At 35.5% G+C, this 24,907-nt stretch overlaps 1 protein-coding gene across 1 annotated transcript in view; it reads left to right on the plus strand.

Annotated features, from left to right (window-relative positions):
* Positions 1 to 24,907, plus strand: part of ARPP21 (cAMP regulated phosphoprotein 21) — a 155,968-nt gene that overhangs the window by 53,890 nt on the left and 77,171 nt on the right. The window contains exons 7-10 of the mRNA XM_011355055.1: positions 1,344 to 1,422; positions 2,091 to 2,150; positions 2,869 to 3,009; positions 17,057 to 17,165. Of these exons, the coding sequence (XP_011353357.1) occupies positions 1,344 to 1,422; positions 2,091 to 2,150; positions 2,869 to 3,009; positions 17,057 to 17,165 (389 nt within the window). The remainder of the gene's footprint in view (positions 1 to 1,343; positions 1,423 to 2,090; positions 2,151 to 2,868; positions 3,010 to 17,056; positions 17,166 to 24,907) is intronic.

The raw sequence follows: 24,907 nt of genomic DNA on the forward strand, positions 1-24,907 counted from the left end.
TGTGTGTGTGTGTGTGTGTGTGTGTGTGTGTGTGTGTGTGTGTGTGTGTGTGTAAAAGATGTAAACCTGAAATCAAATCTTTTCCATTCATGGTGTCATTATTTGTGTAGCCAGAAAAATTATTTTTAGGACCCAGTATTTTTTTCGATTTTCATTTGGATCTCCTATTTTCAAAGATAAGTTTGTACAAAGCAGTGAATATAAATCCGCTCTCGATTCAGGTTTTTTAGTCCTATTAACTTGGATGGATGAACAGCAATAATACCTTAACTTTCCTGTTTGTGGATTAGCAATTCTCAGTCTGTAAGTGACGTCGTCTCCAAAGCACATATGTATGTGTCAATGTCAATGAAATACACACTTAATGTTTTACCTGGCACAGATGAATTTGGTCTCTGTCACTCATACACTGCCACCTAATATCTCACCTAAAATATACAGACTTCTACTTCAATAAAAAGTTTTCCAAAAAAGTCATTCCTTTTAAAACTGCAAACCTACAATCCAGACTTTTCAAATTATTGCCATCCATGTAATTGTACAAAACTTAAAGAAAAAAAGAAAGAAAACAGAAGTAAAAACAAAACTAAGTTGAAATGAAGAATGGCATGAATAAATAGCTTTGCAGTAGACTCTTTTTTTTTAATAACTGAGAACGAACAGGGCATCTGATCAGCTGAGGAATGACAACTACATCGAATATTATGCTCTATAACCACATATCTGCTAATAACAATTGTCTTCAACTACTAAATATCTAAAACCCAAGATGTATATCAGAGTAAGGAAGTATAGGTTCCTAAAATGGTTTTAGAAATTAAGATTTCACCAGCATCAGAAGATTTGAAAGACTTGGAAATATTTAGTGTCCTCTTGTGTTGTGTTTTGTACTGATTAATATTTAGATAATCTTATAACAGAACTTTCATTTTTTTCCCCTCTCGGTTTTGAGAGTTTCCATGGGATCTCAAACTCTTGAGAGCTCTCTCTGTGGGTTGAGAGTACCTGACAGGTGGAGGTCGTGCCCTTGCTGATTTAAAGCGCAGGATGAACACGTGGTACTTTACTCCACCCACCACCCACCTAGACTGTGCCTACTTCCCCTCTTATGACAGTTGGGTCTTTCCACACTCAGGATCTATTGAGTGTTCTCAATCCCCGAATCTAATTTTCATTCTGATGTTATACTGCCAGATTGCTAGTTTCGAAATGTGTATCTTTCATACCAATAGCTTCACCTAAAATTTACCTGAGCAGGAGGGAAATGGGAAAGACTGGGGAAATCTTTTCTACCCTACCCCTCACCATCATTCCTGACGACTCCATCCTGCTATTTGTTTCAGATTGCAGCCAAGAATACACGGATTCTACAGGCATAGACTTACATGAGTTTCTGATTAACACATTAAAGAATAATTCCAGGTAAATTATTAAATACTCCTCTTAATTCTAGAAGAGTCACGTGCAATATTACAATCACAGTCATTAATCCAAACACTTCTAAGAAGGGAATTGTAAAGTGCAAACCCCTTCTCTGATGTCTTAAACTATCTCTTGTATTTTCTCTTTTCTGTTAATAGTTTGTGTGTTTACTGTTTATAGATAGTCTTAATTCCTGGGTAGTTACCCAGTGAATAAATTATAGTTTACAAATTCTGCTTTCCTGGTCACAAAGAGATACTGGTTAAGAGGAAAAAAATAGAGAAAAAATCAATATCAAATAAACCATTTATGCTTTAATGCAGTTATATAATCATCCAGTAGGACTTTGCTTTGTTCTTATTTCAAATTAATTTAAAATATACAATTTATTTGATGTGTTTTGTGGGCCTAATGCCTTGAATATGCTAATTAATATTAAAACTACAAAAGTTTCAATATTATAAAATACTTAACAAACGAGATGAGAAATAATCTTAAGTAGAATGAAATCATATGTATTGGACAGCGACATATCCCAGACAAGAGTTAGATACAGGTTTGTAGCCATATACATTAAAACAATCTTTCCCATACATCAAAATTAACTTTTTAGGTCTTTAGGAAGGAGAAATACATAAAACCTTTTCATTTTAACATTTATTTTGCAGGGACAGGATGATACTCTTGAAAATGGAGCAGGAAATTATTGATTTCATTGGTGACAACAAGTATGTTAAATTTCAATGCTGGTTAATGTATGGAATGTGTCTTAGTTTGGTATTCGAGTTTAATTATTCATTCTGGAACGATTGAGGTGTAGATAAAACATTGTTTCATATGTTTGCTGATTTGTTAAATGGAAATTCTATTGGAGTTAGGAGCTATATACTAATGAGAATTGTGGCTTGGACCATGTGTGCTCCTGCTTGTTAAATTCCTGACAAAATGGCTGTAAACAGGGGCCCACTGATTAGCATAGAGTAGCTATAACAAGAAGCGACCCTTTTCATTTTTATTATAGTTTTTTAATGGGCTCCAGCTGGCTGCAGTCAGTTATGCTGGGAAATAATCGTGCTGCTTTCGGTGTAAACTGTGTAATGACACATCTCCAGATAGACATCTGCAGTCACATGTTATATCATTTGTCCTATGCCTTGCTCCATTGATAAGATATCATGGCCTAAAATAGAAGACTTTCCAACAGATATTAAGTTCTCTTTGGCGAGATAGATGTGCGACTATGAAACAAAAGTATTTATTATAACTTAATGGATAAATCTATAATAAGCGAAAATTTTTTTCTGGAAATGAGAACGTGATGCCAGAGACAAAATGGGCTCAGTGGTTTGGATGAAAGAGAAATGGTTTTGTGTGTGTACCTGTAAAATGTTCTTTAGGCCAGAAGCAAAAGCGCTGATTCCACTTTTTTTGGGTCCTTTCTTTCAGTAATCATTATAAAAAGTTCCCTCAGATGTCATCCTATCAGAGGATGCTTGTCCATCGGGTGGCAGCTTACTTCGGGTTGGATCACAATGTGGATCAAACAGGGAAATCTGTTATCATCAACAAGACCAGCAGCACAAGAATGTAAGCCTCATCACTATATTCATTTAGCATTTTCTTTTTCGCTTATGGATTCATTTATAAGAGCACAGTATAAAATTCAAAGTACGTGACATTTAAAATGTGCAGTGTTATTTATCTATTGCTCTTATCAGCAGTGGAGTGGCATTTATCTGTAGAAGATTATCTTAGGACCAGGAAAGTTTATAAAATTCAGGCAATAAAATGGATTTATCCACTGATCTTTAGCATAGCTCCTGAAAATATTTTTTTTTCTTCTATTGGTACTCCATGTAATTATAAACAAAACCATGAAAAACTGTATGTCAAAATATAACTCAAATTAAAAATAACAAACATTTTAAAACAATGATGACATATGCAGGATAATGGTCCTTTTCTTTCTTTTTCTGGTTTGTAGGCATCTATCTTTTGTGGTTTATAGAATAACAAAAAGCATCAGACGTAGAGACAGAAATCCTGCCTCTAAGACCCAGTTCTTTTATTTACTAGCTGTGTGACCTGAAACAAGTCATTTAAAATCTACCATATCAGTTTATTCTTTTTTCCACTTGAAAAATGAGAGTTTCGAGCTAGATGATATCTAAGTTTTAGCTCCAAAAGGAGGATGGTTGTTTTTGGTCCTTAAAATAATTGTTTGCTTCTACCTTAATGTCTTTTCATGGTCCCATTAAGTCACCAAAGGCATTGGATGAATAGTCATTTGCTTTGGAAATTTGGAGCTGTCTTTCGTGTACTCATGTATCTTTTGAAGGCACAATGAGCCACTTTTATAGCAAAATACACATCAAATGGAAAGACTGTCTCTATGTAAAGCATCCTCTTAAAAACATTTGTGTATTATAATTTCTTTTTATCACAATATGCTTGGTAAATTGTGTAAATTGCATCGTTTTTAGGAATTCTGCTTTAGTGCAGGGAACTTTTGTGCTAAGCAAAGCAGCCTGGTTAAGACACTATTTATTTTCTGTTCACCAGAGGTTAAAACAAGTAGAGATGGAGATGAGACTCTTTCTATATTCAGGGCCCAGTTTGTGCTTAGCAGAACCAGAGTGAAGGTCATAGTGGAGAGAATACAAACTGGGAGATGTGGGACTGAGCTTGGCTATTATCTCAGGGACAATGAACACCTCACTTCTCTGGGCATCAAATTACTTATTTATCCACAGGAGAGTTTGAAGTGGAAAATGTTTAAGAGCCCTTGAAGCTTCGGAATTATTGGGTCTTATGGTTGCATTCTACTGTGCTGGCAAAATACATTTGAAAATTTATCAGCTATCCACTTATCTGATTGTTGGCATATGTTTCCTTCTGTTTTGAACAGGAGTACAAATGAAAGGTCACTGTTCTTTAATTTTTTACATCTTCCCTTTCCATCAAATACTCCTAGTTATTGCTAATGTTGTTTTTAATTCTCCATTCCACCATTCAGGGGCACACTAATTGCAAAATAGGCAAGCAATTGATTATTTTCTTTTAATTTGTTTTTCTCCTCTTTCTCTATAAGGCTATAAGAGAAAAGCCCATACATCAAGTAGATTGTTTGACACAGTTTCAGTTAGTAGAGATAGTGAATTTATTTTTATGTATACCGATTTTGCAATCACATAGTCATGAATATTAGTAACCATGTTAGAGACTTGTTTTCTTGTAGAATAATTCTTGAGAAAATTAAGTAGTGTATAAAGACTTAGTGAATATTGAGTGTTGGCTGCAAATTTGCTTTTTTCAAAATGGTAGCCACTAGCTGCATATGGTTATTTACATTTAAATTAAATTAAATTAAATTAAATTAAATTAATTAAATTGAGATAAAATTTAAACTTTAGTTCCTCAGTCAGGCTAAGTACATTTCAATTGCTCATATTATACTGATCATATACAGAACATTCCTATTATTTCAGAAAGTTCTGTTGGCCAGCTCTTCTCTGAATCCTTGTGATTCTTGCAAGTTTCCAAATACCACTAGAGCAGCAGTCCCCAACCTTTTTGGCACCAGGGACTGGTGCTCCTAAGAGAATCTAATGCCTGATGATCTGAAGTGGAGCTGAGGCGGTGATGCTAGTGCTGGGGAGCGGCTGCAAATTCAAATGAAGCCTTGCTCAGTGGCCTACCACTCACCTCCTGCTATGCGGCCCAGTTCCTAACAGGCCACAGACCAATGCTGGTCCATAGTGTAGGGGTTTGGGACTCCTGCACTAGAGGATACAATTTGTCCCTTAAAACTTTTAATTCTTTTGATTTATGGGACTAAGCTTGGCTATTTCAGGCATCGGGTTATCATATTATTAGACTTCTTCATTTCCAGGAGAGCACCAACTGTTTTAAAATTTTCATGGCCAATTTCAAGTTTATGCCTTCAGGAAGAGGAAAGAGAGAGCTGTGCAAAGAACACCTTCAGGAGAGGTTGCCACAGTGGAATGCCTGGGCTGGCTTAGTCTCTGCTTAGTTCCTGCTCTTGCACAGAACCCTTTAGCCCCTACTCTGTGAGTCAAATCATCCTTAAATTTAAAAAAATAAATAAATTGTTGCATTCCATGGACTTACAAGGTATTTTCTGAAGAACCGAGTTTAATAATGTTCAAAGCATAGCTGTCAAGTCCTACTGTTCCTTTCAGCCACCTTTCTAACCATCCTCTATGAGTGGCTTCTATAAGGTTGCTGTGTAGGGGATGATATCTTTTAGAAAAAGATGAATTAAATATCCTTTTTCAAATAATAACAAGTCACGTTTTCAGGACCTGAATCACTGTTGGTGGTCTTAGAAAAGAAGAAATGTTGTTCTGTGGAAAGTTATAGGTTTACTATTAAAGATCTGTTGCCATGTTCTGTAGGAGTTGAAGCTCAAAATGGAATATTATATTCAGAACAGTCTATTTAAAGTCCTAGGTGTCTTCGTTTCCTTTGGTTCCCTAAAAATTTCAGAAGTTGTGCTGTCGGAGCAATTGTCATGTGATGGTTGTTGGGACCATATTAATTTATATATATTATTGAATGGAAATGTTTCCATTTATATAAAGGAGAGAGGCTGAGCTGGGAAATCCTCAGATGCCTCCTTGTGGTCTTGTTTTTTGGGAATAAAGTTTTATGCTACTCCAATGACAATACACAAAAATGCATATTTTTAAATGACATTGTAGCATGAGAGAAAAGCAGAAAAATATGGATGAGGAATGCAGAAAAATGTGGATGGAAGTTACAAAAGTGAAGGGCTGAGAAAGAGAAAGCATTTTTTCATAAAATTTTTAATTTTTCTTTTCCAATGACCCTGCATTGACACGTAAAGTGGTCCTCTGACATGGATGCATATCAGCTATGTATTGGTGGGATTTATTTCCCACGATCCCTGTTTTTCTAGATTGTAGGCAGTTCAAGTAATTATAAAAGGTGACTTGAGAATATTAAGTTTTGTATGAAGAGGAAATAGTTTCACATGAAGTTCGAAATATTTAAGTCATGACAACACGCTGTGAGGATTACATATATTTGTGTGTATACTGCACTCACCTCCAGTATTTTCTATACTATCCTCATTTATGATATTTTTGTATGTTTGTGATGGAAAAATTTTGTCTGAGGACAGATTTTTACTCAGCGTGGAGTACATTACTTCTTATTTTTTGTATATTTTTTCATTTAATCTTAAAAACATAGTTCAAACCTAAGTAATTAGAGTTTCATTTTACAGAATGAGAAAATGACGCACAAACTCAGGTTCAATTTTGGACTTACAGAGAAGCAATGATTAGTATGGCTGAGATCTAAACCAGTGTGTCAAATGCCAGGAGTGATTTTCTTAAATAATCTAACTCTCTTTAAAGCAAAAACATCCAGAACATCTTGAGCAAAAGTATCAAGAAGTTTCCCTGGATTGTTTGGGAATTCCAACTTGCTTAAGTCTTTTGTTGTCTGATAACATACAATAATAATTGAGAGAGATATTTTTGAAGATTAACTCAGTGGTATCAGTAAATAACAGATATTTTCTACAATTTGATTCTTCTTGCTTGATTTTCTGTGGTTATCACTGTTACAAAATGTGATATTTGGAAACAAGCGACATCCATTTAAATTAAACCTTGCTTTATTCCATTTAAATCTTTTCTTTTTAAACTACCTTTATCGATAATGTCAGTGTAGAAGATAAACTTATTCATTGTTATTACAAAATTATTGCCATGAGCAACCCAATTATCCATATTCCATGGTTTTCTGCCATAGCCATAAGAGCATGGCATGGAGTTAAGGATATAATAGTCCAGAGAGAGTAGGAAATAATAGTCATGTTCATGTGGAAGGCATTCCAAGAAGGTGCCTTCATTCGAGCAAACTGATGAGCTTTAGAGAATTAGCATAGGCAAGTCACCTTACCCTTGCAGCACTACAAGCTTGTTGGTTCTCAGAGTTTTTGAGTTGACATTCTCCATATTGTGTTTTTCAACCTTTAGTTCTAGCTCTCTTTCCCGAGTATATTGCCAGAAATGTGTCTTACTCTCTAGAATTTTTAAAAGTTTTCTGATTATTATCATTTGTTAACTGTCAGATTAGGTGGTGACCACTTGAGAATTTGGGGCAAAGGTATTAATGTATTTACTCTCCGTAATGTTACTTTCGATATTTTGATATTTACTTTTTTGATATCTAAGATTGAAGCTAAAAGTATGAACAGTGATTTTATAAAAAATATTTACATGCTACAAATACGAGAGCCTGTTTTTATATGAGAAGTTTTGCCCTTCTCTTTATCTCTCTTTCTGATCTACACTTTCTCTTTTGCTTATTTTCTATGCATTTAGCCCATAGCAGCTCATTGTTCTTTTATTAGATAGTTTTTTTAAAACTTTCTTTCCTTTTCTTCATTCTAGAAGAAGGGTATATTCTTAGAATATATTATTTGGAGACTAGAAACCATCTGCTTGCACTAGTGTTTTCCAAAGGGCCTAGATCAGTCACAGTTAAAGCCCCCTGTGCACGTGAATATCTTTGCATATGTCAGAGTAACTGTATAACTAGTCCCAGGTAATTTTCATGTTAAAAGGTTGTCATCTCTTGAATATTTTTCTTTTGTCTTTCATATCCACCCACTGTCATTGCCTCGAATCCCCTACTCTAAAAGTACAGAGCAAAGAAAGGATATAGCAAATCCACTGAAGGAGAATAGTTACAGGCCCCAAACTGCAATAGTGGCCCAAAGGTGGAGGTTTGGGGCGACACCTTATAAGCCCGGGACTCCAAAACACAATGCCCTGATTCCTGAGAAGCATGGACCTGAGTGTTTGCCTGGAGTGATGAGTGGTATTAGTGACTATAGTACTTTGCTTGTTTGTTTGTTCCAGAAAGAATGATTAACTGAGCTGGCTATTTGATGAATTATAAGAAATCACGAAAACTGTTCTAGTAATAAACAAGGCTTCTCTCTAGGTGAAGCAGTTGAGCCCAGTTGACTTTGTTAAGGATCCTTATTGCACTAAGAGGCAGGATTGTGGGACTTTCCACTTTCTCAGGGGGCAGACTCAGAGAGGAGCGGATAGCAGTAATCTCAGGGTCAAAGGACATCTGTTCTGCTTAGTTTCCTGAAGAGGCTAAGGTTTAAAATGGAAATCATTGGTTTTTGACACTTAGGCATTTTACTTCCTGCAGGTGATTGATTACAGGTGATGGATATAAATATATCCAACAAAAGAAAACAAACAAACAAAAAATGCCATGATTTTCTCCCACATTTGTTATCTTTCTTTTTTGGCGGGGAGAGAGGGACTGGGAATGTTGAGTAGCACCATGAATAAACTGAGCAGGATCTCAATAAGGATGTTTGCTTAATAATCCTCTGAAGAAAACCAAAGGCTTTTTAGAAATCCACAAGTGGTTGGTTGGCATCCTGTCATTTCTAAACATGGCAAATTTATGCTTTCCATAGGAATAGCCTTGAAAACCATCTGACTTGAAGTCAAAGATCAGAAACCTAATTAAGAATTGCATTGCTCTCAGGAAAACCAACAGTTTTGTTTACTGAACAGGAAACTTAGTCCTTTAGTCAATACTCAGGCTCAAAGTAAGACTTATTTGTTAACTTTGGTCAAACTCCATATCATTTCTCTCAGTAATTACATTTTCTCATATTATTATTCACAAATACCTACAGAACATAAGGTTCTATAGCTGAGATAGGTAAATCATAGAAATACATTGTGAATAGAGAAAATAAATTTGCTGTATTCCTTTCCCCACTTGAAATTATGTATGAGTCTTTGAGAGTCGAATGTGTAATTTACCACTTAATTTTAGAAATGAAATGTGCATGTAACCTTCTATATATAACATTAGTCTCATAATACAACTTTTTCTTTTAAAAAGCTTTTCCACAGAGTAATGATACTTTAAAAATATTTATTTACTTACTTATTTAGCTCACAACATTCTTGATACATAAAGCTAATCTATTTTATAGGAATGAAAACTGAAATTCAAGTCATGATCTTACCTATTCAATTCACAGAGGACAAAGACTGAAATCCACTGCTCCTCCCACTCAGCCATTGCTCTTCTCATTAAGTTAGAGAAACAAGAACTAATGTTAATAGAATCAATACTCTGAAATGATGATAAAAGCAAGAAGAAACCCAAACACTGTTTTTTCACCAGCACCTATTGGTTTCCTTATAACATCTCAATTTGCATTTAATTATTTTTAAAATTGAACAGAGAACCCAATTCAACAATGTTGATACTAAGATGGATGTTAAAACTATGTACCATCAAAACCTCAGAAACACAGAACACACTGGATTAAAAATTCTGGCATATGTGGACATGAGACAAAACCCCATGTTCTTAAACTATGTCAGGTGTTCAGTACCATGCTTTCAACAAAAGAAGTGTAGACTACAGAAAGTGTACACCTACTGTTCATAGTTTATTTAAAGAGCCAGGATAATTTTGGTCACGACTGTGTGCGTGTGTATGTGTGTGTGTGTGTTTGTGTAAGTAAATAGTATATAAGTACAGACTGTGTGTAAGTGTGTAAATACACTAGCTATGTTATACAGTTTGAGACAATTTACAGAAAGGTTCGCTATACATATACATACTATGTATAGTATTGCCCCAAACGTACAGTAGTTGTGGAGGGAGCAAGATTACTGTGTCTTGCTTCCCTCCATCTGCAGCTAGGTTTGCTGTAGGCAGCAGACTTAGGCTCAGATCCTGAAGGCCACCCTTGGAGTTGGCAATCATTTTAGCACTTGTACCTTGAGAAAAGTTTTCGGGCACCTTGAAGGTGCAAGCCTGGGTATATATAATAAATAGCTGTTCTTCTTGTGTCTCGATATTTTTAAGATTTCCGATAGTGAAAAGGCATATTGCCATGGCTTTAGGAAAGAGATAATTGTGGCATTGAGTAAAAAAATAAGTTGTAGTTTATTGGTTGAAGGTGTTTCGTTTCCACTGAATTGTATACTTAAATACTAGACCATAATTATTGATACAAATCTTCAAACAATAAATTGGAATCTACCAAGAGAAGCGGATGCCTACCTAATAATATTTTATCCCACAACCAGACTCCTTCCAACCTCTCAGTCTTTCTACATTTCTCAGCATTTCCAGGGGAGCATAGCCCTCAACTTCCTAATCTCTACTACCCACCTTTCTGGACTTCAAACCAGGAATATGAAAAATAGCATTTCTTTACATATACAAAATTATCAGATAATTTTATATTATCTAAAGTGCACTGATCACTCTGGACTTTCTTAGCAAGTAAAATACTATATTTTTGTATAAGCTTGGTAGAATACTTTTATACACACCATTATAATATGTAAGCAAAAGCCTTCAATGCCAAGAAACAATAATCATATTCAGCAGTTTCCAAAGAAAATGTTACTTTAAGAAAAGTGTTATTTGCTTATTTGGAACCGATGAATCAAACCATTGTTTGAATGTTATAGTATAGATCGAATCTATTATAATTAAGGTTAACACTAAAGTAAATGTTGATTCAATATTCATTGGTGTACTTTTAGATTTGGGCTACTCAGAAAAACGTGAAAAGTGGCAATAATAGCTTCTAACATTTACTGAGCGCTTTATTAGTGCCTGGCATTGAGCTTGGCACTTTACTTGTATTATCTGTATCTCATTCAATCTTCCCAAGCACTTTAAGGTAAGTATTATTACTTTCCATTTTTACAACAAAACAAACAACACTTCTCTCATAGGGATGTTAAGTAACTTGTAAGAAGTCACACCACTGGTAAGCTGCAGAGCTGAAAAGATAAAATAATGCATGTCTTGAAAAGACAAACTTTTGTTAGGCTTGCACATCAAACTTTACATGTGAATTGTTTAAATTTAGTATGCTAGTTCACATCCATTTTATGTAAAGTTATCGGATTATATGCTAAAATGCATCGTGCTTTGTGGGGAGCAGAGCTTCTAGTCATTGGATATTTTAATGCTACTGCCTTTTAATTGTTCAAGTGATATTAAAATAAAAGAATGGAGAACTTACACAATAAAAAATATCAGTACTACCTCTCTTTTTTTATTTTTCATTTGTGGAGATTCTCAATTTGTAGGCAAACTTGCAGAAATATGCCTGCTTTGTTACGCTAAGTAGGTCCATCTGGTGTGTAGGTCTCTTTGGTATTGTTGCCAATACTGGGCTCAATACAGCTCAGAAATACCTAACTCACAAACAAAGAATATAATACTCCAGGTCTTAACTGCATGTGATTTCTTTCTCTTTTTTAAATTACATAATTTCTCTTTTTTTCCTAATCCCTCTTATCTTTTCCTAGATCATTATAATTTGGATTTTCCTGTTAGAGAGGAAGCAAAAAGGTTGAGATTGAACACTTTTACTTATTATTATCATTATATTATCATTAGTAAACGCATGTTTCTATGCCTATAGATCAAGAAGGAGATAGCAATAAAGAGGGTGATTTTTGTTTGATTGGTCGTTTGTTTACCTATATCGGAAGTCTTAATATGATAAACCAAGACCAGAAGCAGGAAGCACAATTAATCCTGGTATTTTTTTAAAGTAGCAGTGTAGCAGAAAGATTAAGAATTGGTTGACAAAATAAAATGGTTAAATGTCCATTTTAGCTGATTATAAAATAATATAGAACATGAAAGAAAATTAAGAAAATATTCAGAATAAAATAATGTAATTGCCCATAATCCAATGATTAGATGCAAACCACTTTTAAGTTGTTGAATTTGTTTTCTGTCTTTATAAATTAATAGCTTTTATTATTTTGTTGTTATAAAATATACATTTATTATAATCACAAGTATGTGAAAGATTAGCAGTAAAAGTTGCCTGTTATCTAACTGTTCAAACAACTACTGCTATCAGATTTCTTATTATTATGTATTATAGTTGCAACATAAATATGACTATGGTTGAAACTATAAATTGCTTTTCTATGTATTGGCTATTATTTTATAAAGCTGCATATTACATATGGAGATATTTTAAGTTACTCAACCGGCCCACCATGGATTTCCACTGTTTTGCTGTCTTCATCAATGGAATTGTGTATTAATTTATTACTCTTTTCTCTGGTTTCATTCTTAGAAATGGAATCAACTTGTCATGGTGGATTGACACTTTTAAGGCTCTTAATGCCCATAGTTAGCTTGCCAGAACAGGGGTACCAATTTAAGAGAAAATGTCTTACAGATTCTGTTGTCTTTGAGTATTCTGAATTTATATAACAGGAGAATCAAGATTTGTCCTATGTTAGTTTGCATGTATCTGTTTATATATACAGTGCACAATCAAAATAGAGAAGAATAAAATGAATTTTTCAAAGGTGTAGAGAATTGATAACATTGGCTTGAAGATGCTAATGAAGGAAACTTGATAGCACTGCCTGTATTGGATTTCTACCATTTTAGTCTCTTAATAGTATAAAATGACAAAATGATAGTGGAAATTGTGAAATGCTTCAAGAAGAAAAATATTCGGACTTTCTTTTTGTTTTTATAGAAAAAAACATTAGTTATAAACATTGTAATTGAAAATTTTAAAGTATTAAGGGAACGATGTCACTTAGACTCCTCTAATATGTCTGAGTATTAAATTATTTTTGATAGATGTCTTACACCACCAAAATATTTCATCCTTTTGTGCACCGTGGACTTTTTGTTAGATATTTATGCATATTGATGACCATCTTTCAGTTATCCAGTATAAAATTCAAAGACTTTGAACACCTCCATATTTAATAGAATTGAATTCTTAAATTGTATGTACATAGGGGGAGGGGACAAGGAGGGATTAAGCTTAACTATTTGGAAGAAAAGTCTCGAGAAACTGGAAGTAAGAATAAATCACTGAAAATGCTTCCAGGTCAAAAGATTTAAAAAATAATTCTAAGGAGTGCTCATCTATTTTAAGCTTCGAGAGAAAAAAATCTAACTAAAATTGGAATCACTTTGATTAGAAGAGTTTGATTGTTTTACACGTATTTTATTCAGCCACACTGCCTCTCAATTCATGAGCTTTGTCTAATAAGGAATAATGAGGAGTAATTCTCATTTTTGAAAGGTTCAATTGGGGATGCCAGTGCTGTTCACCATACACGAATAATGAGTTTCACAGTAGTTACCTGCTGTGAATTGTGGGAAAACTTTTTTTTTTTTGGTTTAGAAGAAGAAACTCTTTCTTCAAGAAGAAGCATTAAATTCATTTTCTCTGCTTTTTGATGATGATATAGAGAAACTTAAGGACTGAAATCTACTAGAAAAAAAGATCTTTAGACATATGTGATGCATGGCCATGAGCTATGTAGTAAACTCTAGTTATCATTAATTTAATAAATATCGTGATATTTTGCAGCTTCGGGGCAGTTTTTCTTAGAGTTACATCCATATGTTGATACATTAAAAGTAATTCATTCTCATTTTTTTTTAAAGTCATAATATATTACTTTAGTTCTATTCATCTTATGGCTAAAAGATAATATTTCTATGATGTTAAATTTGTGATAAAAAGGATTTTTAAAGCTGTAATATAATGGTGCATTGCTGGTAGTTTTTAGTTTAATCGCATGTTATACTTCAGCTATATTCTTTAGTTTTCATGAGTTTTAATTGCAAATTGCTCTTCAGCTCTAAAGTATTAACTAATTCTCTATAAAATCAACCTGGAAAAATCTTATTAGGTTTATCTTATTCCTTTTACAAAAATTTAAATTGTTATTTTATAATCACTCAAAATATTTTTGGAAAATCATGAAGGTATTAATAATTTCAACCATTAGTTTCTAATGTTTGAAAAAAATGAAATGAGATATTTGAAAAGCAGTTATGGAGATTGCACTTTGCATAATTTATATTAGAGTAAGAAATATTCTTACTCTCAATAATATTGACATTATTGATTAGAACAAGCTCTTCGACTACTCTTTGCTTATGAGATGTATGTATTTTTCCTAAATATGTCCTGCTATGAACAGCAAATAAACCAGCACTATGAAGAAATGCAAATGAAATTTCAAAAATATTTGAATAGCTCTCTCGTAGCTATAATAACACTTTAAACTGAGAAATTCCCAAACTAGAAAAACTAAGACTCTCATGTCCACTTTCTTCCCAAGATACCCTCAAATTTTAAAAACTTTTCTTTATTAACATGAGTATTTTGGGTCAACTTGAAGCAAAACATAAATTTGAATTTTAAAGATCTGCCTAATATTCTAAATTTAAATTTATATTCCCACTAAACAAACTCTTGTTCTGTTTTGTAACTTAAAAATTTATGACTACATATCTTATTCAGTGACCTTTTGATCTGTCCCTAAATTACAGTGATTTATATACAGTTGTAGTAAGTTTTTATTCATTCAAAATTGATGCATTTGACCAAAGGGCTCCTGTATGCCAGGTATGGTTCTGGGCACCAAGGAGTAAGTGTTTAAAAAACAAAGTCCCACCCAACACAGAACTTACATTCCAGCTGTGGTTAGTATGCTGAAATCTCACCATAAATGGTTTCCTTTTTAAAGAATAATTTAATCTAAAGCAAATTCACCTTATGCTCACAAATCAAAAAGTTCACATTCTCGGACCACTTTATTTCTAAAAGAACATTTACAAACTATTAACACAAGAAACATATCTGTAAATTTAGCAGCGAGCAAATCATTTTGTTTACTAGAGTTCATCAGAGCTCGGTGATAATTGGGAGGGACTTAATTAGCGTCGATAGAATCAGCATTTGTATTTAAGTTAATATCGTAATTTCACTCACTACATGAAAAGCAATATAACATCTAAGTATTGGTCAAAAATATTGAGATGCTTAAAATATTCCAGGAGAATTGTTATCTTTTACAGTGAGCTAAAACTATTTCGTGCTAATATTATAAGAGCTTACACTATAATAAGTAATCTAAGTGACTATGCCACACCAAAATGTTTAATTTCTCTACTGTACACGGCCTCTTTGCTGTAAAATACAAGTTTACTTGGCTCCCTTAGTGTTCTGATTTTAAAATGTCATTTTTGCACTTCCAGATTGTCACATTTTATTAAATTTTAATTTTGATGGAAAACGTTTACATTGATTTTTAAGATGACGTAATGCAGGGTTTTTGTTCTTTATTGTGAAATTTGAGGGCCTCTGGCCCACTGTCTGCTATATAAAAGCCAAGAGAAACTGAATCACATCTCTATAAGGACATGAATAGACTGATGCCTGTGACTTAGTGGGCAAATCTATTAAGTTGGAAACAAAATGATCACTGAGGGATGGTTTCTTTATCTGTAAAAGAGGCAAAAAATATTTGCTCCTCTTACATAAAAGTGTTATTGTAAAGATTGAATAAGATAGTGATATCACTTTGCAAATATATGGAGTTCTAGGAGCTATACCTGGTATTATTCCAGTTTTCTGTTAGTGCCTGTTCACCAATAATATTATAATTTATGTACATGTATTTAAGGAAAGGATGTCTCATTAATCCTTTGTTTTCAAAGTGCTATTTGCTTATTTTGGATCTATAAGAAAATGATGAGATTCCCTTAATTACTGGTCACCCATATTAAACAACAGACACTGTGAAGTGTCTTCTCAATGTCTGAATGCATAATGAACCCAACAGGGACAGAAAACCCACTGGGCTTCGGAAGTAATACATCAGATATGACAGAGACACTTAAATGAGAGTCATAAATTACAACTGCTTCTCAACCCAGGGCAAATATTTTAGTACCTCTTCTGGGGATGAACCCAAACCCAAGTCATTCATTGAGTTCTGTGGAGTGCTGTGACGATTATGGGAAATTAACAAGGAAGTGAAACCCTTTCCTGTAATACTACAAAATGATTAAGAGGACCTAACAAAATCAATTGAGTGATCGATAGTGTGTAACTGCCTGGAGCATTTTCCCCATGCTAATCAGTCATTAAGTTGTTTAAGCTAAATATTTCCAGTTTCTACAATTACTGAACTGATTTACAGGACATGGTCAAGGATGTCAGATCCTCTTGGAGCCAGATTCCAGAGCAGTTGTCATTGGAGAAAGATGGAAATAATTTATAAGTTATTATTATCTTTACTCACTATGAATTAAGAAGGCTCTTGAAAGAGAGGGTATGATGGGAAGTGTTCTAGTTTCCAGACATTGGTGAATTAATGTGTTACTCCCAAGTTCTAAACACGTATATTTGTTCTAGAATATGAGTGAGGACTTGATTAAATTCAAGAGGAGAGAGGTCCAAATAATTATAGAAAACATCTACACTCTTTATATGTACAGGCCTTTAAAATATTTTTTTTTTACTTCAGCAACATACAGCAAACAAGACTCCAAATTCAAAACAGCCAAAGATATTCTAATAACATCTGTGAAGTGACATGTTCTTACCCTCCTGTATATTGCCAGCGATTCTAGGATCAAAATCACATGTAAACTTTTCTTTCTTTTTTTTTTTTTAAGTTGAATGCCACAGTGGGGGAAAACAGCACTAAGAAATATCTTTAAACAGGGGGAAAAACTTTTTTATTGATATGTTTTACTTTGCTGGCAGACCAGAGCAAAGGTTTTGTGAACATTTAAAAGATGAAAAAGGTGAAGAATCCCAGAAGCGGTTTATCTTGAAGCGAGATAACTCTAGTATTGATAAAGAAGACAATCAGGTTGGTTCTCAAGTTTGAGAGTGGCTGACGTTGTTTTTGAAGGTGGGCTGACTGATGTTCTTGTCGTTCCTCTGTTGTCCCTTTCTCCCTCTCCCAACTCTCCCTGCCTCTGATACTACTGTCCTCTCTCCAACCTCCTTGCCCCACCTCGCCTCCCCCTTTGGCATTCGATGGGTAGCAAAAATTCCTTGTCCTGGTTGCTTTAGCAATGGCTCTGTGTTGGGCTGCATGGGTGGTGCTTGGCGCAGTTCCTGCTGCATGTGTTGGGAGGTTGGGATGCCACAGGCTCCAAGCTGTTGGAAAAAGCTTTGTCAGTCGCATTTTCAGATGTCTGTGTAACTATGGCAGTCGTTCCACTCCCTACAGCTTTGTCCTTCAGTTGTGCACAAATTGAGCTGGATTATCAAAACGGACCGATGACCAACTGGTGTAAAGAACAAACCTTGTTATGGTGAGGACAGGTGGATTTTGCAACTATCCTAAAATAAATCTTCACAGGAAAGAATCAAGTTTATGTTTTAGTCACCCGACCCTTCTCTTTCCCATGTTTTATTGTCCGTGTAAATTGTCTGCTTTTTTTGCATGAACCATAGCAGGACTTTCTCTTTATGTGTTTTTCGCTTGTGATAAAACATTATGTTGTTCTAGAGAAGCTTGTTTCACAATACCTCAATAAGGGTAGAGATACTTCACTAAATCTCTTCTGTAGATGGGGACATGGGATCCAGAGCGGTTAGGAAGAAAACTATGTAAATGGCAAAAGAAAACAAATTTTAAATGAGAATAAGAACAGTAGAAAGTTACATAAATGCCATTACAATTACACTTCGTGTCTCTGACAATCAAAATAGATTTTTTTTTCTGAAAATGACTTTGCTTTAGAATTCTTAAGGGCAAGATAATAAGCATCTCACTCAAGTTATTATTTTAATTATTCTCAGTGAGTCACTGTAAGCCAGTATGTGCATCTCTGACGCACTTTTTTTTTAACCTGTTCATCATTTTGTATCTCGTTTCCTCCCACCACCACCGAGCTACACCGTGGCATTGACTCTGAAACATGTGCCTGTGTCGTGTGCTTAGTGGTATTTGTTGAATGGATGGATGAACGTGGTCAGGGCAGATCATTTTGTAAGGAATAATAAGAAGGAAACGGGAGAGTAGTTTAGATGCAGATGTGGTTCAGATGAAAGGATGAGGAAGAGTCGTCCTCATGCTGGGTTCTTTGAATTGTTAGCTTAGGTTTCTTGATATTGACCCTAATCAACAAACAGAATTCAAATTTAGTTCCTACTTTCTATGCCAGATGCAATTCCCAGGATCAGTCACTGAGTGAAAAAAAAAATTAGGATATAGGAAAATACTGTCTACATCTTCTTTTCCACCCATTACTTTCTTTACTCCCTTGCTCAGTTTCTCCAGTCCCCAAGTTTTCAAAGCCATCTCTTCCCTTAGCCACCTTGATCTAGCCACTTCCTCTTTTTTTCAGCAACATTCTTCTTCCTTCTGAGGAGTCAACATCACTCAGATTAGCAAAGGTAACAGAGTCCATCACTGGTGAACTATCACATAGCTGAACTGGCCGAACACCTGAGGCACACCCAAGTCTTTCATTCCGGAAACACCCAGGCTACTTACATCCAGTAAGAAAGCAACCTTGAGCAGCAAACATCTGACATTGCTCGTCATGCACACACGGCACACATGTACCCCACCACAGCTTCCTTAGGGACCAGAGGGAGTGAGACTGTTCATTTGTTTAAGTGAACATTTATTATTCTCAGCTGACAGTTGCTTAACTGCAGATTTCTAACAGCTCAACTTGGATAACCCTCCTGATTTCTTTTCTCTGTTCAGCAAAACAGAATGCATCCATTTAGAGATGACAGACGAAGTAAATCAATTGAAGAGAGAGAAGAGGAATATCAGAGAGTGAGGGAGAGAATATTTGCACACGATGTGAGTAGTTGTTTTAATTGCCTCTTCAGTGCGGTCCTTCCATCAGCAGCAAGGCAGCCTCATTCCCCAGACAGTGAGCTGGCAGGGACAAAGGAAGCTGGAGCCAGGGAACAAATCGAACTGCAGCAAACTAGAGGTGTTTCTGGAAAAGGACCCCGTTCAGGGAAGTGATGGAAAAGTCGTCAGGGGTTTGCGTGCGTCCCTAGGATGTGACCTGTGTGGGAAGAGTGGTATAATCTTGGCCAGTTAAATAGCCTTTCAGTACAGAGACAGGTTGCCAGATTTGAAGAACTCCTTTTATGTCCACGTTAGCCAGCAGATACCACATTGTTGTCTTTTTAATACCAACATCGTGCAGAGGAATTACTATAAAAAAAGGAAAGAAGAGTCTATTGATCACATACACACTAATGTATTACATTCAAAATAAGTATGGACATTTTATTACATCAAACTTTAATAATACTCATTTTCCCCCTCAATTTCAAACAACGTTAGTTCTGTGAATAATCTTCAAGGGAATAATGATTTTAAAAAATGTCTTTTGTTTAAATCCCAACAAATAAGATGTGGTAGGGACTGTTTTTAACTTTTTACCCACTGTGGCAAAAATAAAATGTAATTAAATTACATTAAAATTAAAAGGTGAAAAGAAAAGTTAGATTGAATATAAGAAAATGAGAAGGGCAGCTATTGCCATAGCTTTTCCATTCTATGAAATTCTTCGGCTGCCTCCTAAAATGTGGGTTTGTCACTCTGCAGGCATAGAGGTGTGAGCTCTTTTGTGCAGACTCTCTGTGGCCCACACTTCCAGCCTTACTAAGTCAGGTGGGGCATCTGCCCTCCCGTTGTGATTTGTTCGTGGAGGCCATTGCCTCTAGGAAGCCAGCCTAGAGACCTAGGCTTCGGTGCTTAGCATGGAGAACTGCTGTCCTTAGAGGTTTCAAGCCCAAGCCAGTTTCCTAGACCCTCTGGTGAGTGCCAGATCCTTTAATATGATGCTGCAGAGGAAGCAACACTCTGTCCTTCTTTCGCATTTATACGGGTTTCTGTTATCTCTTTTGATCCTCTCTGCCTTTCTCAGATACATTAAAATCAAGTTTTGATGACTAAACAATCTGGCCCAAAAGTTCAGAATTAGAAGAGTGAGACAGAGGGAGATGGAGGTAGTTGGATGATGTTCGGATACAGTTCTAGAAGATTCTGCACATGTGTGGACTACTTAGATGTTTATTATGGTCAGAATTATTGATGGCACAGCCTGACACATGTGAAGCCTTTAGCTGTGTTTGCTGGATACAAGAATGAAGTAATGATAGGATCTATGTTGTTGTGCTAGAGTAAGGGTGCCTCTTGTGGACTGGAGGTAGCGTGTCCTGTCTGATGACTTTCATGGAGAGAAACTTTTCTGAAGACCCGCTAATTTTCTATTCATTCTCTCTCTCTCTCTCTCTCTCTCTCTCACACACACACACACACACACACACACTCTCTCTCTCACACACATTTTCCTCTTACTCTTGTTCGGGCAAGCCATATAATTTTTGAATGAATTGTTATCTTCAAAAGCAGACACTAATGGCCCAAACAACATTATGCTTTTCTCCCCCAAAGTTGCGATATTCCCAGATATTCAAGAACAAGGTTACAGAAAGTAAAATCATAATACCTTCTGGCAGGGAGGATGACACTTGTGCTTCTGTACTTTGTGGAGTCTCATGAGCATAACTTCCTTTCCCTATGTCCCTATTAAGGAGATTCATAGAGAGGGACCTGGGTCTCAGGTTAAAGATTGGAGGCTAGTGTTGCTGTTTAAAGCCTCGAATGGCTATATGCTGTATTAACATTTTTTTAAAGTAAAAGCAGATTTAAATGTGAGAAAGCTTCAGTGCCAAGCTATTGCCATAGTCTACCCAATCCATAAAATTATTTGGCAGCCTTCTTGAAAATGCTATGGCTTCCTCTCTCTGTAGGAATAGAGGTGTGAGCTCCTTTGAAAGGCTATCCGGTGGCCAACATTTCCAGCTCTACTAATTCAACTGGGGCTCTGGCTTGTTTACCATACTACTTTTCACCTGCTCTTCTAGGGCAGAGGTTTTTCAATTGGTATTCTGTACCCAGAGGATATCATAGAGGGGCTGCAGAGATTAAATAAAATCTCTGATATCATTTGCAAAATATGTTCATGAGCACACATACATTTTTCTAAGGAAAAAGTCTCTAATGTTTATTATGTTATAAGTGTTTTATGACCTTTAAAGGGCTAAGAGACACTCTTCCAGAGGGGGAAAAAACGGCCCAGCATCTGTCTCCCTATTCGACAACTGCAGACAATGCAGTCGTACCACAGGTGTTCCATGTTTCAGAGATTTATTGCTGCTAACAAACAATCCCCAAATTTGTCAGCTTAAAATAAAACAAAACAAAAAATACTTCTTATCTCATAGTTTCCATGGGTCAGGAATCTGGAGATGGCTTAGCTGAGTGATTCTGGTTCAAGGTCTTTCATGTGGTGACAGTCAAGTTGTCAGCTGGGGCTGCAGTCACCTAAAGGCTGGCTGGAGTGGTTATGTGCTTCCCAACTCACCTGTTGGAAGGCCTCATTCCTTGCTGGCTGCAAATGGAGATCTGAGTACCCATTCTGTGGCCCTCTGCATAGGCTGTGGTGTGTGTCTTCAAGACATGGCAACTAGCTTCCCCCACAGCAAGTGATCCAAGAGAGAAAGAGAGAGGGCAGCAAATGGAAGCCACAGTCTTTTACAACCAACCTTGTAAGTGACATACCTTCCCTTCTGCTGTATTCTGTTGGACACACAGACCATCACTTATACGGTTGAGAGGTACTGCACGGGCCAGTAAACACCAGAGGTGAGGATCACTGAGGGTGACCCTGTATAAATAGGATATCACGACATCCCCCTCTAAAAGCACAAACTCAAGGACCTAACAGCACTATGAACTTTCTTGACTACATATAGCAACAGATCTTTCTGATCACTTACATGAAGACAAGACCCTTCATCTATGCAATCCCAGATCCCCAAATGATCATTATTGTTGACTTGCAGAAGATAATAATTAAACTCTATTAAGTCAATTGTAAAATGAATGCAAAGAATCCAGCATAAGGAAATTAAGTTACAGACATCTAATCTTTTTCTTAGCTGGTCTTTAATTTAGTGTTTTCATAATTTAAAAATTTAGGTAATAAAACCAGCTTTCCTTGCTAGTTATTAAACGGTAGAGTCATTCCAATAGGTTCAAATGTTGATGTAGTTAAGTAGAATTTTTTTTCTTACTTGGAGTTACATTAGAGAGTTATAGGGAAATACTTCGTGGTATTTACATTTCAGCAAAATCCAAATTTATTCTAAAATTAGATATGTTCTTGAATATTTTACAACTGAATCTTGGTGTCTAAGGTGTTTCTATGTATGTGCTTTTGTATGTAGGTGCACAATCAAAATATGCAGATTACTTCAAGATTTTCTCAAATATAGTTTGCGAATTTTGGCGTTTTGAGATAAAACAAATTTACTTATGATTTGAGAACTAAATTGTTCAAAGTCAGGGCACACAACAATTTAGTACTCAAATCATAAATAAATGCATTTTTGTAGTCAAATATTGGAAATATAATTCGTGTTTCGGTTGGCAAGAATTTCAGTTTATTTTATGATTAATCTTATGCAAGTTTGCTAGCTTTGGGAAAATTAGGTGCTAAAACAATATATTTTTAAAAGACATGTTTTGCCTGAAGGGTAATTTCTGAAGGATATTTATGTATAATAGAACTTGGGAGGAGCTCAGCCTTTTGCATGTGCTGCGATTCTTCCTCAGAGAGAACTGATAGGGCACGAGGTGCCACCTGGATTGGGGGTGGGACGTGGGAGAGGATTCTGTAACCTATGAGGCAAAATAATTTTTCTCCTTAAAAAAATGAGCCCTTTATATCTGAGAATGCATAAGTGACAGCTTCGAATGTTGCATTAATTCCTGTGAAAATTTTCCTTTCCTCTGCTATTAAAATGTGCAAGTTATTAATACTACATTTTTTAAGTTTATATTCATCAATTAGTGAATCACGGCCCATAACCATCTCTGTCATATTTATGAAAAAGTGGTGGAGGGATGACGAGATGATTTTTTATGACCTTTCCACAAAAATCAAAAAAATATACTTGAGATGTATTTTGGAATAAGTTATCTTTGACTTGCAGGTGCTTTTTTTTTTTTTTTTCTTTTTTTCTTTTTGGTAATTCAAAAAGTTCAGGCTGGTTAACTCTTCCCAAAATGCTTTTCAATTAATGAGTCTGAAGAGGTCAGTATGTCTTTGACCAACTCGTTTGAAGTAATGGTAGAGTCTCAGTAATTCCAGTACCCAGCCAGAACATTATAATTGTAACTGACCTCTTTCTGATGACAAGAGCTGAGAAGTAGCAAAGAACTGAATTTGTAATGTGTCTCTGAGACAATCTCACTCCTTTCACATGCTATGACTTGACTCAAGCCAGTAGTAAAAGCAAACTAAAAGAAATAAAGACAGTAGGATAGCTTGTGTACTGTGAACAGAACTTCACAGGAATAATGTCAGTGGCACGTCATTTTTATTTGTTTCCCTGTATAAGATTAAATGTCCACCCCCCGAAAAAAAAGATATTTTCTGAAAAGCTTTTTTCTTAATTGACTAAAGATTTTGCTTTTTGTTAAATAAGGTTTTGACACACCTGAAATTCAGAATGCATGTTAAATGTACAGAGGTTAACACAGAAATGGTTCTAGAGATGCCCTCATTGAAATTATGCCCAATTAAGCCCTTTGGCTCACTGGAAGGAAAAACGTAACGAGAAATCAATCTCCTGCTTGCCTCTCTGAGAGGTGGTTACATTAGCAACATCTTTGAATTTGAGAATTCAATATTGAAAGGTCATTATTATTTCTTTAGTTTTATTTTACCTTAAAGTGGACCTGTTAAGTCTCTATCCCTTTAGCAGGTCGCTAATTCATCATTTAGAAAATCTATACTATAATGTGGTGCATATATTTATGTTTAGAAACACAATACTTTGAAAATAGTTTTATGTTAATTCCTAAACAGTCTCTGTATTTTAGGACCATTGAACCATATTTTGTTGAGACTTCTCTTTTCTGTTTGTTAAATTTTAATTTGGTCTGCCTTTCTCCCAGATGTAATGATGATGGATTTTATCTTCCCTACATTGTGTATTAAACACAAAATAGTAGAGAAATGAATGCTACAGGAATAGAAGCTAAGAAGTCAGTTGGTTTTCTGTGTGAAAAACTAAGAAATCTTAGATGGAATGTGACTTTTTTTTTTTTTCTGATGAGCTTCATTTTGTTTTCACTTGTCTTCTACCCTTCTCCCCTTAAGATCAATTGATGGCATCTCTTCAGCTTTGAGAGTCTTGCAGTCAATCTATTTATTTCGTGAGCGTTTATCATTGCGGAGTAATAATTGTAGGATTGTGGCTCTGCGGCTCTCCCATCCTCAAGTGGATCATGCCAAGCTTGCATGCTCTGCCTTGATCTGAACCTCTCATTTTGGCTCTTTTTGGTGGCTGCATCTCCGCAGCCCTGGAGGAAACCTCTAGCTCAGGATACGAGGGTCACACGTTCCTCCAGCAGTTTCATTCACAGTATCTCTCTCCTGACCTTGATTCTGAACGGGTTAAATCTGTTGGAAACCTGGAGATGCTCTGAGGGAAAGGACTGTGTGCTGCATGAGAATAATTCCACTTTTAACTCTAACCTATTTTTTCCCC

The sequence above is a fragment of the Pteropus vampyrus genome, unplaced genomic scaffold (genome assembly GCF_000151845.1).
Source record: "Pteropus vampyrus isolate Shadow unplaced genomic scaffold, Pvam_2.0 Scaffold1, whole genome shotgun sequence".
NCBI lineage: Eukaryota > Metazoa > Chordata > Mammalia > Chiroptera > Pteropodidae > Pteropus > Pteropus vampyrus.